Here is a 13,479-nt window from a genome sequence, read left to right on the forward strand (position 1 = left end):
TTTTTGTCTCCTAGGCTTGCCTGGCCCTGCTGCCCTGCTGTGCACGAGGTACCTTGTTCTGGGGGGAGGGGGCCGCTTTCAGAGAGGGGTAGGACGGGAAGGGGCTGGGCAGGAGCAAGACCCCCAAGTGGGGTTAACCCTTCAAAAGCCTGAAAGGCTCAGCAGGGCAAAGGTTCTTAGTGGAGACCATTAGCCAATGGCCTTGGTGGGAGACTGGAGGGGCTGTGTGTGCTCTCTACGGGACAGAGCCGGGGCTGCTGCTAAAGTGCCCCTGGAGCGCGGCTGCTGAACGGGCATTGTTTGTTCAGTGGACAAGCAGGATATCCTGCTGGCATGATGCACCCTGGTCCCCCATGAGCCATGCCAGCTCTGGGCAGATGCCACTGGCATCCTGGGCTTGTCACATGCAATAACAATCCCTAAGAGCAAAGCACCGAACCTCAGGCAGCAGATGGATCGAGGTCCTCCTGGGGACAGTGATCTCAGGAGGGGTAAGTTCCACAGGGCCCAGGAAGAGGTTGCAGCTGCTGTAGAGAGAGGACGGTTTAGTGGGCCCCTTATTGGCGTCTTGGCAGAGAGGCCATGGATGAGTTGGGCCATGGCGTCAGAGCTCCCCAGCAGGGCAGTGCGATGGGGGAGCCTGCTTTGTGGATAAACAGAGAGGGTCTGTCAGTCCAGCTCCTCCCACCAGCACCGCATGAGTGCAGGGCAGAGCCTGAGCCTTGGAGCCCTCTGGGCTTTAACCTGCTCCCCCCTCGCCCTGCAGGCCGCACTGTCGGGTTCAAAGAGGATCACTACATGCTGCGGCAGAGCCTCATGACTTCGGACCACCTGGACACCCCCATGGTGCGCAGCGGCTCCCTAAAGGGCAGGGACACCGTCTGCTGGAAGATCAACAACAACGTCCACAAGCCAGGCTTCTCCTCCCACGCCGCCGCAAACCCCAAGGAGCTGAGTGAGTGCTAATGCCGCACGGGTGGTGGGTTGTGTGTGGCCTCCCACTGACGCCAAAGGGGAAGAGGGTTTGGCTGCCTTGGGGTCTCCTCCTGGCCCTTCACTATCGCCAGGTCCTAGTTAGCTCCTTTCCCAGGACAGCACCCCCACTGTGAGGAGACTCCCCTTCCCTTTCTCTTCTCCCGCCCCCAAGGGATAGACGCCTGCCCCTCAAAGTATATCCCGTCTCTGTCGCAGTGACTGCGAGGGTCCCCCGGGCCCGCCACCATGAGCATCCCTAGATGTTCCAGCCTAGAACAGCTATTCCCAGCAGATGCCCCATCTCTACCTGCTGCCTTAGTTCAGCAGGCTGCTGCCTGGATTCAGCTTTCCACTCTCCCTGCTGCTGCTTTGGGAGGGGTGAGGGAAATGGTCACTCTACTCCTCAATCCAGAGTGGCTGCTTTCTTGGGCTCTGGCTGTGTCTTGCCCAGCGCTTACTGGTTGTGGCAACTGATGGTCTGAGCACTGTGTGAGCCATCCGAGCCCTGGAAACTAGGCGCTGCTGGCTGGGGTGTGGGCCCCCAAGGCCCCGGCATTGCCTGGCTCCCAGCTGTTTATGGGGTGGTTCGCTGACTGACAGTGAGGGGGTCTGACCGGGGATTCCTCTCTCCAGTTCCTTATGGCATCTCGTTGAGACTGGCCCGGCTTTTCACCCAGAACCTCATGAAACCGGACACCCAGGAATGTGAGCAGCTGCGCAAGGAGGTGGAGGAGAACGTAAGGGGCCAAACCGTTCTCTCTGGGCTTTGCCTTTTGTGGCAGAGGGAGCCAGGTACAGCCAGTGTGAGCTGCGGCTCTGTGACTAGGGCCAGGAAAGCAGGAAGCCGGTTGGTTGCAGCCAACAGGGCTGGGGAGCGGATGGAAACAGACATCGATTCTGAAGGGCTTGTCTTACCGAGGAGGTTCTCTCTGCCGGGGGTTTGCCTCCCTGCCGAGGATGGTACAGACGACGGGGAGGCCCTGGCTTCTCTGGCTGGGGTGGCACAGAGAGGTGGGCAGGAGGGTGGGGTTGTAGCGAGGGAGAGGGCTGAGTGGAGCCGGCTCGGTTTGCTGGCTGCATGGTGCCTGCTGTGCTGAGTCCCCGTGGGGCTGTAACAGACTCTCTTGCTCCTTACAGCTGAACGATGTTTACAAGCGCGTTTCTGGTGCCCACAAACTCCAGCAGACCAAGTTCAGGTGAGTGACCCAGGGACAGAGCGGATGTAGGGGTGCTGGGAAGAAGGGAGGGCCTGGGGCACCCAGGGCTGCAAACTCTCCCAGTTCTGACCCCAGGGTGGGCACTCTGACCTAGAGGGGCACCTAAACTTTGCATGGGCAGTTTCTGAGGAGTAATCCTTCCCAGCAGCCCGGATGCAGTGGTACCCCTAGTACTGTGATGTGAATGCCAGGGATTCACACGCTTGCCATGGGCCTCCCAGCGCACCCCCAAAGGCACCACCATGGGCTCTCTGGACTACTTCTGGCTCCATACACGGGGCTAAAATGCTACGGGTCTAATCACGTCTCACTGAAGTATATGACAAAATTCCCATAGACTGCAGTGAGGACCCGGTTTTGGCCCTGTAAACATGGTATCCTCTCAGCAGGGAAAATTGTTCCCCAAGGTTAACTCTTTGTAAACCACATCCCTGGGCACTATGGCATCTGGAAAAGCTGGGTCATAGGGAGCAGCAGGACATGTAGGGAACAGTGCTGGGGGTCAGCAGCTCTGGATGACAAAGCAGAGATGCCCTGCGTGGAAGTTGCTAGCCAGAGACTAAGGCTGCGTCCCACAGTATGTGGGGCTCTTCGGAACTCGCGATTGTTTGCCACGCATTGCACAAGAGCAAGGACAGAAACTGTAGCTACAGGGAAAAGTCAGAGGTCGGACTTGAACTCCTGCCTTCAGTGGTCCCATGAGGGTGCCCTGCTGCTGGAGCCAGTGGAGCGGCTCTTAGTGCTAGCCTGCTTTAGACAGACTCTGGATACTTAGAGACCTTCATGGCTCCCCAAGTGGGATTTGGTGGGGTTATTCACTTGCTGGTCTGTTTTTTCCCTAGGTTGCAGCCCAATGCTGGGAAAAGGTAGGTGGAATGTTCACGTCTCTCTCTGTCTGTCCGTCTCTCTGTTCATCTCTGCACTCCTCACCTGTGCGGGTGTCTGTGCGTGGCGTGTGTGTGTTGGCTGCTTGAAAGCTTTGAAGCCAATGTGTATTGGCTGATTGAAAGCTTTTAATGCTGTGAATGGCTGGTTGGCAGAGGCGTCTGATGACAGAACAGGGGCAGGACATGAACTCCTTTCTCTCCTTCCCCTGACTGGGCTGTAGGCAGGACCACACAATTGTGGACACAGTGCTCACTGCTCCCCTTTCGGCCAAGATGGAGATCGTGAAAGTGACGGCGAAACATGTCTCTCAGGAGGCTTTCAATGAGCTGAAGGTGACACCAGGTTACTATACCGTGACCTCTGACCAAGGTAGGAGCAGGGTTGAGCTTATTGACCAAGGCAAAATAGGGGTTTGTGAGGAGGGACCCTCCCATCTATGCCCTTTCACCCTCTCCGCCTGCGCAGATGCCCACGGGATGGTGGAGTTCCAGGAAGGTGTGGAGCTGGTGGACGTCCGGGTCCCACTCTTCATCAGGGAGGAAGACGATGATGAGAAGCAGTTGCAGGTGGCGGCAATTGAGGTCCCCATGGGGACAGCGGCGATTGGACGCAGGCTCGTCAATATCACCATAATCAAAGAGCAAGGTGAAGGGGGCGGAGGGGCTCTGATAAGAAATTCTCAAACCTAGGTGAATAGCTCCTAAGGCCAGAAAGGATCATTCTGATCTAGTCTGAGCTCCTGCACAACACAGGCTGGAAACCCTCACCCAGGGATTCCTGTCTCCAGCCCAATGATTTGTGTCTGAACTAGATCATCTTGATTTCAAGACAAGGAGGGAAGGAGAATTTCCCACAGCTGGTCCCTCCCTTCCTGTGCTGTCCTGGCCAGCAGCCCCCATCCCCACTTAGATGGCTCGTGCTTTCAGCAGAAGCCGTCGATCATGAGGCTAGGAGAGACTTTTTAGCTGGGTGTGAAGGGATAACTCCAGATTTCCTCTGTTCCTTTTTTGGGGTTCCTTCTCCCTGACCTTCCCCTTTCACACCCTTTTTTCTTTCTTAACTTTTAAGTAATCTCTGAGTGATGCCCCCAACTCCATCTTTCCTCCTGGTGTTTCTTCTTAGAAACTGCACTGTTGAGACTACCTGATCTTCAGGTCTTTTGCGACAGTTTCTTACTAATGTCTTCAACAGTATGGTGGCTTTAAAGAACCCAGCTCTATTCAGTTTGTGTGTGTTTCTAAGAAGCCTCCATCAGGTATTTGTTTGTTTCACACGGTCCACTTATCTGACTTCTTTCAGCCAGCAGCATCGTCACCTTTCTGCAGCCAGCCTACTCTCACAGCCGCTTCGACCAGGTGGCCAGAATCCCTGTGCGTCGGGAGATCGTGGAAAACGGAAAGTCCCAGATCACCTACAGAACTCGCGATCTCACCGCCAAGGATGGCAAGGTGAGGACTGTGCTTCTTGGTACTGGTGGAGCTGAGCATGGTGGCATGAAACCCAGCAAGCTGGGACCAGTAATTACAGGGGCTGCCACAGCAGAGACAGATCCCAGCAAAATGAATGAATGGCGACTGTACTCCAGGGGGCGGTGGGAGAGATGTGACCTGGAGGTCTGAGCGCAGAATGGGGGCCAGGAGCTCTCGCGTTCTCTTCCCAGCTCTGTCCCACCAGGTTTGCCTGTTGGAGGCCTGGGTTTGTGGCTCGTAAAAACGTCACTCTTTCTGTCATCTTGACCAGCCTTCTGACATGCTTGTGATAATGGACTGTTTGGAAAAGCCGGGATAAATCAGGAAGCTCCCCAGCAGGAATTATGTGCTGGTCATGTCCTGCAAAGCTGCCTGCAGCAGGGTCAGCCTGGAGAGGTCCTGCTGTATAGACTATACTGCAGGAGTGATAGCACTAGAGAAGGGAGCGTGTGGTTGTGTTTATATTACATGAGAATACAGCTGGGTTCCTTTCGGAATCTGCTACAGTACTGAGCAATATTCCATGGCTATGTGGAGGGTTGGGGGGACCACACTAATGAACTGGATGGATGTGGATGGAGAGGGGGTGGGCATGCTGATGAGACATGTCCTGTGGATGCAGTGTGGGGAAGGACTCAGTAATGAGCCATGTCCCGAGGATGCTGTGGCTAGGGAGTAATACACTATTTAGCATGTTCTTTCTTCTCCTCTCCCAGGACTACAGGTTCGCAGAGGGCGACTTGGTCTTCCAGCCTGGGGAGATGCAGAAGGAGGTGCAGGTGGAGCTGCTGGAGCTGACCGAGATAGATGCCCTTCTGCAGAACCGCCAGCTCAAACAGTTTGCCGTGGATCTGCTCAACCCCAAGTACGGCACCAAGATCGGCAAATACCCGCAGACCACGGTGACCATCACCGACCCAGGTGGGTGTGCCGCCGGGGAGCCGTGCTTTTCCTGCATCGCCAGGTTCTTGTGCCATGTGCTGCTGGCAGATTGAATGACTCTAGGCCAGGGAAAGTAGTACGAGGCATGTAATCACTACAGTGTGTCACATCAGTGATGTGTACAGATGTGTGGCCTGAGCTACCAGAGATGCTCCTTTGCTTCCGTGGGCGATGCCCTTGTCTCAGCATGCTGCCGGTCTGGGTCCTAACCCCAGCTGCCTGGGGCGGTTAATGAGACAAGGTGGATGAGGTGACATCTTTTACCGGACCAACTTCTGTTGGTGAGAGAGACAAGCTTTCGCGCTAGGGTGACCAGACGTCCCGATTTTCTAGGGACAGTCCTGGTATTTGGGGCTTTGTCTTATATAGGCGCCTATTACCCCCCCACCCCGTCCCTTTTATATTTTCCTGTGTCAGTTCATTCGAGAGCCTAGTGATTGTCTGGTTGCAGCCACATAGTTGTTGTTGGGCATTTAGTGCACTAGATGAGGTGCACCGTCCCGTTGTGATCGGCTCGTGTAGGAACCCGGGACCTTGGAAGGCGCGTTGTGCGGGTGTTGATCGTTGTAGCCGTGGAGATATGTCTGCAGATTTTGCATGTTGTGCTGGTGTATTTCAGGATATAGTTTTGGTTCCCCCTGGTGGTCGACATGCATAGACCGTATCTGCCTCCCAGAGACTGGGAGGAGATGGATCATGGGAATTGCAAACCGAAGTGGAATTGGTTTCTCTGTTTCCTTTCCCTGTGGATCTGGGTGCAGGTAGCAGGGGTTTTGGGGGAGTCGATAAACCACATAGTGCTGTCTGCAGCGTTAATGTTTTAGTCCCGTGGGGCTCCGTGGGGTTTAGATACCTGTGCAACCACAAGTGAAGTGGCCCTTCCCGCATGAGCCAGGCTATGTGGGTTGAACGGGAGGCCCTATCAGAGAGCTGTGTATTCTCCTCACTTGTTGGGTAGATGGTGATAATGTCATTATTAGGTATGTACTTGACACTGTCTTAGCGGTTTTGTGGAACTGTGATCCAAAGGAGAAACCACTATTGAAGCAGGATAAAATGCACAATAGAAAAGCCAAATGCTTCCAGAAAGCCAAGCCAAGCAGCTGGTGTATTCACGGATTCATTTCCGGGGCACAAGCCCCGCATGCATCACAGAAGAGGCAGTGTGGCTCAGTGGCTAGTTTCGGGGACAGGACACCTGGGTTCTATTCCTGACTTGCTCCGACTTGCTGTGTGACCATGTCACATTGCCTCTGTGTGCCTCAGTTTCCCTTCTCTGCAAAGTGAAGAGGATACTGATCAGCTCCTCAGGGATGGCTTGAGACCTAATGTAGTAATGGCCGTAAAGCACTGAGAGAGCTGGAGAAGTGGTGATGTGGGTTGTCCCATTCTCACTCCGTCCTGCTAAGGGATGGTCACTGATGCACTCATGGCATTTCACTCTCCCCACTGCAGAGGTTGTAGATGGCATACAGATCCCAATTGGCCTGGGCCAGTTCCCTCAGTCTCCCAGAGGAAAGCTCGGTGTACCGCTCAGTCCAAATGCCCAAACTCTAAGCTCCAGGAAAATCCGTTTCAACTGGTTACCACCGCCTGGCAAACCCATAGGGTACAAGGTAAGGGCTAAACCGGTTCCTGGGGTGGGCATGGACAGCCCATCATCCTGGGGTGTCATGGCCACTCCAGTCCAATGATCCTTCATCCTGCAGCGGGGGAGGGGAGAGAAGGTGCTGGAAGGTGGGAGGGCATCATGGGCGCATGAGCTTGCATAGAGCTTGATGGGTGGGAGCAGGATGTCCTGGGTGGATTCCCTCCGACCAGATCAAATCTTATTCAAGTCCAGTAAGGGAAAGTCAGCAAGGGGCTTATCTCTCATATGGAGCCTGCCTGCCTGTCTGTCTGGTGTGGGGGTGGGTGGGGCTGGGGTGGCCTTGGAGTTTGTGGAAGGGAAAGAACGTGTAGCTCAGGGGAGAGCCAGGCATAGTGCCAATCTTCCCTGCTCACCTTTGTCAAGGAACCTCGACCCTTAGCTCCAGTGTGCCTCGCTACTCCAACCCTCTCCACGCCTCTCCAGTTCAGCCACTGCCCCTCATTCCTTCTCTGATGCATATCCCGACTCTTATTCCCCTCATTCCTTCTCTGATGCATATCCCACGGTCCTCAGCTCCAACACAGCTTTGCCAAGGCACAGGGACCTCAACCTGCAGGACCTGCCTTGCCGCCTCTCTCTCCTGAGCAGTAGCGGCTAATCATGCCTGAGCAGCAGAGCCCACTGGGGACTCAGACATATTTCCCTTAGATGTGAAGTTACATTTCTCCAGCGGGGAAAGGCCACTGTGTTCTCACTGCACTCCCAAAGGGGTGTTGCTAGGGCATGAGGGATTAGTGGGCAGAGCTTCCTGCCAGGGAAAGTGGGGCAAACTCCATCATTTAGCACAGAAAGAACTAGCCTAGGCAAAGCTCCAGAAAATGTACCGGAGGGAACAGTCCCGCGCTGGGAGTGGGCAGGACTAGATGGTCAGTGTTGAATGTAGGGTCCCTCCCGTGCAGACTGTACACCACTTATTCTCTCAAAATAGGGCTTCATTGGTGCATGGGTCTTCTCTGACCACTTCTCTGACCATTGCGTCCTGCTGTACAGAACACTCACTACCCCAGCCTGCCAGAGGCAGCGGGTTTCATGAAGTTTGCCCCTGGTTTATAATCGCTCTTGGTGGCAGGGAAGAGGAACTGAAGGAGAAAAGGGGAGGGGAGAAGTACTTATGGTTTTCCCTTCGATGGTAGGTGAAGTACTGGATCCAAGGGGACCCTGAGTCGGAGGCCAGGCTGATCAATTCCACAGTGCCATCAGCAGAGCTGAATAACCTATACCCCTACTGCGACTATGAGATGCAGGTCTGTGCCTACAACAGCATGGGCGAGGGGCCCTACTCGGATATCACCCACTGCCGCACCCTGGAGGATGGTGAGCTGCTCCCCCTGGCTTGTTCCCACAGGCTCGCGTGGTGTTTGTGGGGATTAGATCCTAGTGGCCACCTGATGTGGCCAGAGGACACCAAACCCTGTCCCGTGTATTGAAGGCTGATGCCTCATTGGAAATGTCTTCAGGACAACCTAGTCTTTTAAAAGGCACAATCTGGTGGTCTGCACCCAGGCCTGGGAGCCAGGAGTGTTTGAGTGTCTGCTACCAGCTCTGAAATAGGTGCCACCTGTGGCTTTGGCCCAGTCACTGAACCTCTCTCACCCTGTGTCCCCAGCTGGGACATCTCAGGGTATGTCTACACTGCCTCTGGGAGTGAGCATCCTAGCCCAGGGCCACAGACTTGTGCTAGTGTAAAAACAGCCAGGTAGCCATTGCCAGGCGCTCTCTCACATGCACACACATGCTTGAGAGCCCAAGCTGCAACATCTATATCACTCTTTTTAGCATGCTAGCCCAGGGGTGGGCAAACTATGGCCCAAGGGCCTTTTTAAGCCGGCCCATGAGCTCCCACTGGGGAGCTGGGTCTGGCTTTGCCCCACTCCAGCGACCCAGCCAGGGCACTGGGTCGTGGACTGTACTGTGCGGCTCCTACGTGCTCCTATGGCGCCCTCTGTCGCTCCAATGGGAGCTGCAGGGGCGGTGCTTGCAGATGGGGCAGCACGCAGAGCCACCTGGCCATGCCTTCACGTAGGGGCCAGAGAAGGGACATGCCACTGCTTCCAGGAGCCATTTGAGGTAAGCGCCACTCGGAGCCTGCACCCCTGAGAGCCTGTCCCGATGCTCCAACCCCGTGCCCCAGCCCTGCTCCCCCTCCTGCTCTGCAAACCCCTCAATCCCAGCCCCGCCCCAGAGCCTGTACCTACAGCCAGGAACCTGCACCCCTTCCTGCACCCCTGCCCCAAACCTGATCCCGCCCTCCGAGCCCCTTGGTCCCAGCCCAGAGCACCCTCCTACACCCCAAACTCCTCATCCCCAGAGCCCATACCCTCAACCAGAGCACTCACCGCCTTCCGCACCCCCAACCCCAATTTTGTGAGCATTCATGGCCCGTCATACAATTTGTATTCCCAGATGTGGCCCTCAGGTCAAAATGTTTGCCCACCCCTGCGCTAGCCTGAGTCTGTGGACCTGGTCTAGGAGACTCGCTCCCTGGTGCAGTGTAGACGTACCCTTATAGGCCTCATTTTTTTTAAGTGCCGAGCAACCTCCATACCAAGTGATTAAACTCAAGTCCCATGTGTCCAAGTGTTTTATCCCATTCTCATCACTTGGGGTAATGGGGATATTCCCCTGCCTTTCCCGCAGGGTTGTTGTGGGGATGAACTGGTTAATGAAGATGAAACATGTTGTGTGAATGTGTTACAAAGGGCTATAGGTCCAAGAACTGCTCAGATCCTCATAATTGGAAGAGTATTTGCTTCTCCGGGTACCAATCTGAACATCTTACTTCATCTTATATTGCACCAGTCAGTATTTGGGGATAGCTGTTTTATTAAATCTTGCCATGAAAACAACAAAAAAACAGAAGGTCCCAAACAAGTGGAAACCTGAAATATTGATCACAGGATTCCTATTGCCCAATGACAGCCGGATGTCTTATGAAGCTCTGAATGGAGCTAGAGGAATAAGGGATTTTTTGGTTCACTAGCAATTCTGAAAAATCAAAAGAACAGAATAAAATAAAATTGCAGGTTAACCAAAACATTTTCTTTGACCCCAAATGTAACATCTCACTTGGGTTTCAAGCATTTTTAAATGGTTTTGATTGCTTTTTTTTTTTTAAATAAAAACGACAGGAAATTTTGAAACAAGAAGTCATTTTGAAATGAAAAATGGAAACGTTTCATATTTCAAGTACTGAGATGAAAGGTTTAGGATTTTTTTTACCAAAACAATTACGTGAAATCAACATGAATTCATGAAATGTTTCATGGCATTATTTGCCAAAAAAAAGGTTTTGATCAAAAAATTTCGCCCAGTTCCTAGTTGGGAACATATCTACCACCCCTAGTTGGGAACATATCTACCACCACTTCGTATAAATCCTCTTTGTTAATGTGCTTCTGAATGCTTGTACCGCACCTTCATGAGTGGCAGTGGAATAGGCGCCCAAGGGGAATGTCTGAGGACATGAGAATGAAGCAGTGGGAAGGTGGCCACATTGCGTGAGACCCAATGGCATGTCTTGTGTCCTCCTATCCCTGGTTTGTGGCTGGCAAGACTCTTCCTTCCACCCAGATACCTTCCTCCAGGGGGCCAATCAGAAAGAACCAAATTGCGGGAGGAGAGGAGAAGACAGTCCATCATGGACATGGGCAGCGATAGGCATATGGAAGGGTCTAGACACCCTAGGCTCTGTGATGCGTTTTCCAGCACCTTCCAGAGCAACTGGTGTAAAATAAGCATGTGGTGGTGCCACTGTCAGTCGGGAGATCTCCCCAGATCGAGCCAGTTGTCCCATCACTCACACCCAGAGATATCCAGCCCTCCCCGCCTGCTTGTTTCCAACCCCGCCTCTTTGTTCTCGTTCCTGTTAGTTCCCAGTGAACCTGGGCGTCTGGCTTTCAACGTCGTCTCTTCCACTGTGACGCAGCTGAGCTGGGCTGAGCCTGCTGAGACCAATGGGGAGATCACGGCCTATGAAGTCAGCTACGGACTTGTCAATGAGGACAATGGTAAGAGAGGGCTCCCCCTTGCCGAATGGTCCTGTAGAGGCGTCTCCATCGGACTGAGACACGAAGACCTTGGCAGAAACAGCCAGCAGCTGTCCCCAGTCATTCGCTGCTCTCACCCTGGAGCCATGAACTGGGGTTGGGAGCAGCCCACGTTACGATGAGTGAGAGAGCACAGGCTGTTGGGGAGGTGGGTGGTGGTGGGATGCCAGAGCCCAGGACAGAAGTTCAGTATTAAGGACATGATCCTGTGAGGTCCTGAGCACCCTCAGCTCCTGTTGACCTCCTCTGACTTCAGTGGGCATTGGGGACGCTTCTCACCTTGAACAGTTTAGGGATGATGCCCTGGGAAACCCCCTGCTGGAGGCCCATTTCCCTGTTCGCTTTGGGAGCTTCCCAGAAGTGAAGTTACACCCTGAGAGACAGACACTCAGGATGGCTGACTGCATGACCGGTAACATCACCCGCCTCTGTCCTGGCACCTGCAGCCCAAGTCTCATTGAGACCTTTGGCCATGGGGGGCTCCATGGAGCTCGCCAGACAGGATCTGGGGGGTGCAGTCTGGGACTGTTGAGAGGAGGATGGAGGTAGTGGTGCAGTGCAGACACCGTCTGGGAGCAAAGCACAGTGATGAAGGTAGAAGTGAGCCCTGTGAAGCAGGGTTGCGAGGTCTCCCGCTGCCATTCCTAGACATGGGGCCCAAGCCACAAGGTTCAGATGAAACAGCCACAATTGTGAAGGGCTCTGTTGGTTTGACCCATTGATACAGGACAGCTATGAAGTTCAGGCCTGGATCTCAACCCTGTTTGGGGGAGTTTGGATCAGAGGGTTTGCTTCTGGCCCATCTTTTCTTAGAATGCAATGGCAGGTGAAACCCGCGCTGTTTGTATTGCTCTTAGGAAACAGCGAGACTCCTCCTAAGAGTTGGCACGGAGGGGCTATAGCTCTGCTCGATGCCTGCACCCCAGCACTGCTGACAGTGTTAGAGGCCATGGGGGGCTGATGACTCAGCGATAGCTCAATGTGCTCCTGTGTGAGCTGGATAGAACTCAGGATCTGATGGGTCCTTCGCTCCCCAGGCCAAGTGAGACTCTCCCGTCAGTCTGTAGCGCCCCCTCTGGATGTGTTGGGAGCAGTGTCAGTGGGAGACAAGGGGGTGTTGGAGGCAAGGATGGTCAGCACGACAACTTGGAAGATGGAGGGGAGAAGAGCTGTGACTGCACGCAGCTAGGCAGCTGGCCGAGTGACTGAGCTGCATGCGCAGTACAGACACTGCAGCTGCAGTGACCACAAATAAAAGAGTGGGTGCGTGTGTGCAGAGGCCGGGGTTGGGGGGGTGTCACTGGGCTTTGTGTGTCTTTTGCTGTTTTCCCTTTCAAATGGTGGAGCAAAGCCGGCTAGTCCATTTCTTCTCTCCCCTCTCCTGCCGTTGTATTGAAGAGAATAGTGTGAGTGTGAGTGAGACAGACAGACAGACAGAGGGAGAGAGATGACCTTGCTGGATGGGTGTGTGCTTCCTTGCAGTTCCCTTTGGGCCCATGAAGAAAGTTCTGGTTGAGGAGCCGAAGAAGCGCATGGTTCTGATTGAAAACCTGCGGGAGTCGCAGCCGTACCGCTACACGGTGAAGGCCAAGAATGGAGCCGGCTGGGGGCCTGAGCGAGAAGCTACAATCAACCTCGCCACACAGCCCAGACGCCCAATGTCCAGTGAGTGCTTCTACTGGCCTGAGCACGTGGGGAGTGGGGCTTGACAACGCTCTCTCCCTCCCTCTCCCTGTTTTAACGCATCGTGTCCACACTAACATGCCTGTCCCCGTGGCATCTGGGTGGGTGGTTCCCCTCTGGCATGGGAGGGACGTGTTTAACGGCGCTCTCTGCCGCCCCTCGCAGTTCCCATCATCCCCGACATCCCAATCATCGACGCCGAGGGCGGTGAAGACTACGACAGCTACTTGATGTACAGTGCGGACGTGATGCGCTCCCCGTCCGGCAGCAAGCACCCCAGCGTCTCCGACGACTCCGGTACGTGCGCTGTGGTTTGCAAAGAGCGGTTTATTGGTTTCTCTTGACAGCTTTGAACACCGAGCCTCCCCCGGGAGAAGGGGACTCGAGAAAGCAAACCAGCAGAGAACCTCCCTTCCAAACGAGGGAGTGATTTACGAGCCGCAGTATCAGCACAGATCGTTTTGTTCCTCATTCTGCTGCGAAGGCAGAGAGACGTCCCAGCTCTGGGAGGATCATGCAGAGGCTGAGCTGTCACCTTGTTTCTGTGCTGCTGCTCTGGAGAGAAATGGAGGCTCAGCCTCCACCGGGCATGATTGGGTAGGAACTTT

At 54.4% G+C, this 13,479-nt stretch overlaps 1 protein-coding gene across 1 annotated transcript in view; it reads left to right on the forward strand.

Moving 5' to 3' along the window:
- Positions 1-13,479, forward strand: part of ITGB4 (integrin subunit beta 4) — a 56,124-nt gene that overhangs the window by 33,556 nt on the left and 9,089 nt on the right. The window contains exons 19-32 of the mRNA XM_074970581.1: positions 15-48; positions 767-955; positions 1,609-1,712; positions 2,113-2,171; positions 3,035-3,058; positions 3,301-3,449; positions 3,546-3,725; positions 4,380-4,528; positions 5,266-5,470; positions 6,947-7,107; positions 8,276-8,456; positions 11,012-11,149; positions 12,671-12,853; positions 13,037-13,168. Of these exons, the coding sequence (XP_074826682.1) occupies positions 15-48; positions 767-955; positions 1,609-1,712; positions 2,113-2,171; positions 3,035-3,058; positions 3,301-3,449; positions 3,546-3,725; positions 4,380-4,528; positions 5,266-5,470; positions 6,947-7,107; positions 8,276-8,456; positions 11,012-11,149; positions 12,671-12,853; positions 13,037-13,168 (1,888 nt within the window). The remainder of the gene's footprint in view (positions 1-14; positions 49-766; positions 956-1,608; positions 1,713-2,112; positions 2,172-3,034; positions 3,059-3,300; positions 3,450-3,545; positions 3,726-4,379; positions 4,529-5,265; positions 5,471-6,946; positions 7,108-8,275; positions 8,457-11,011; positions 11,150-12,670; positions 12,854-13,036; positions 13,169-13,479) is intronic.

Source organism: Natator depressus, chromosome 14 (genome assembly GCF_965152275.1).
Source record: "Natator depressus isolate rNatDep1 chromosome 14, rNatDep2.hap1, whole genome shotgun sequence".
NCBI classification, from domain to species: domain Eukaryota; kingdom Metazoa; phylum Chordata; order Testudines; family Cheloniidae; genus Natator; species Natator depressus.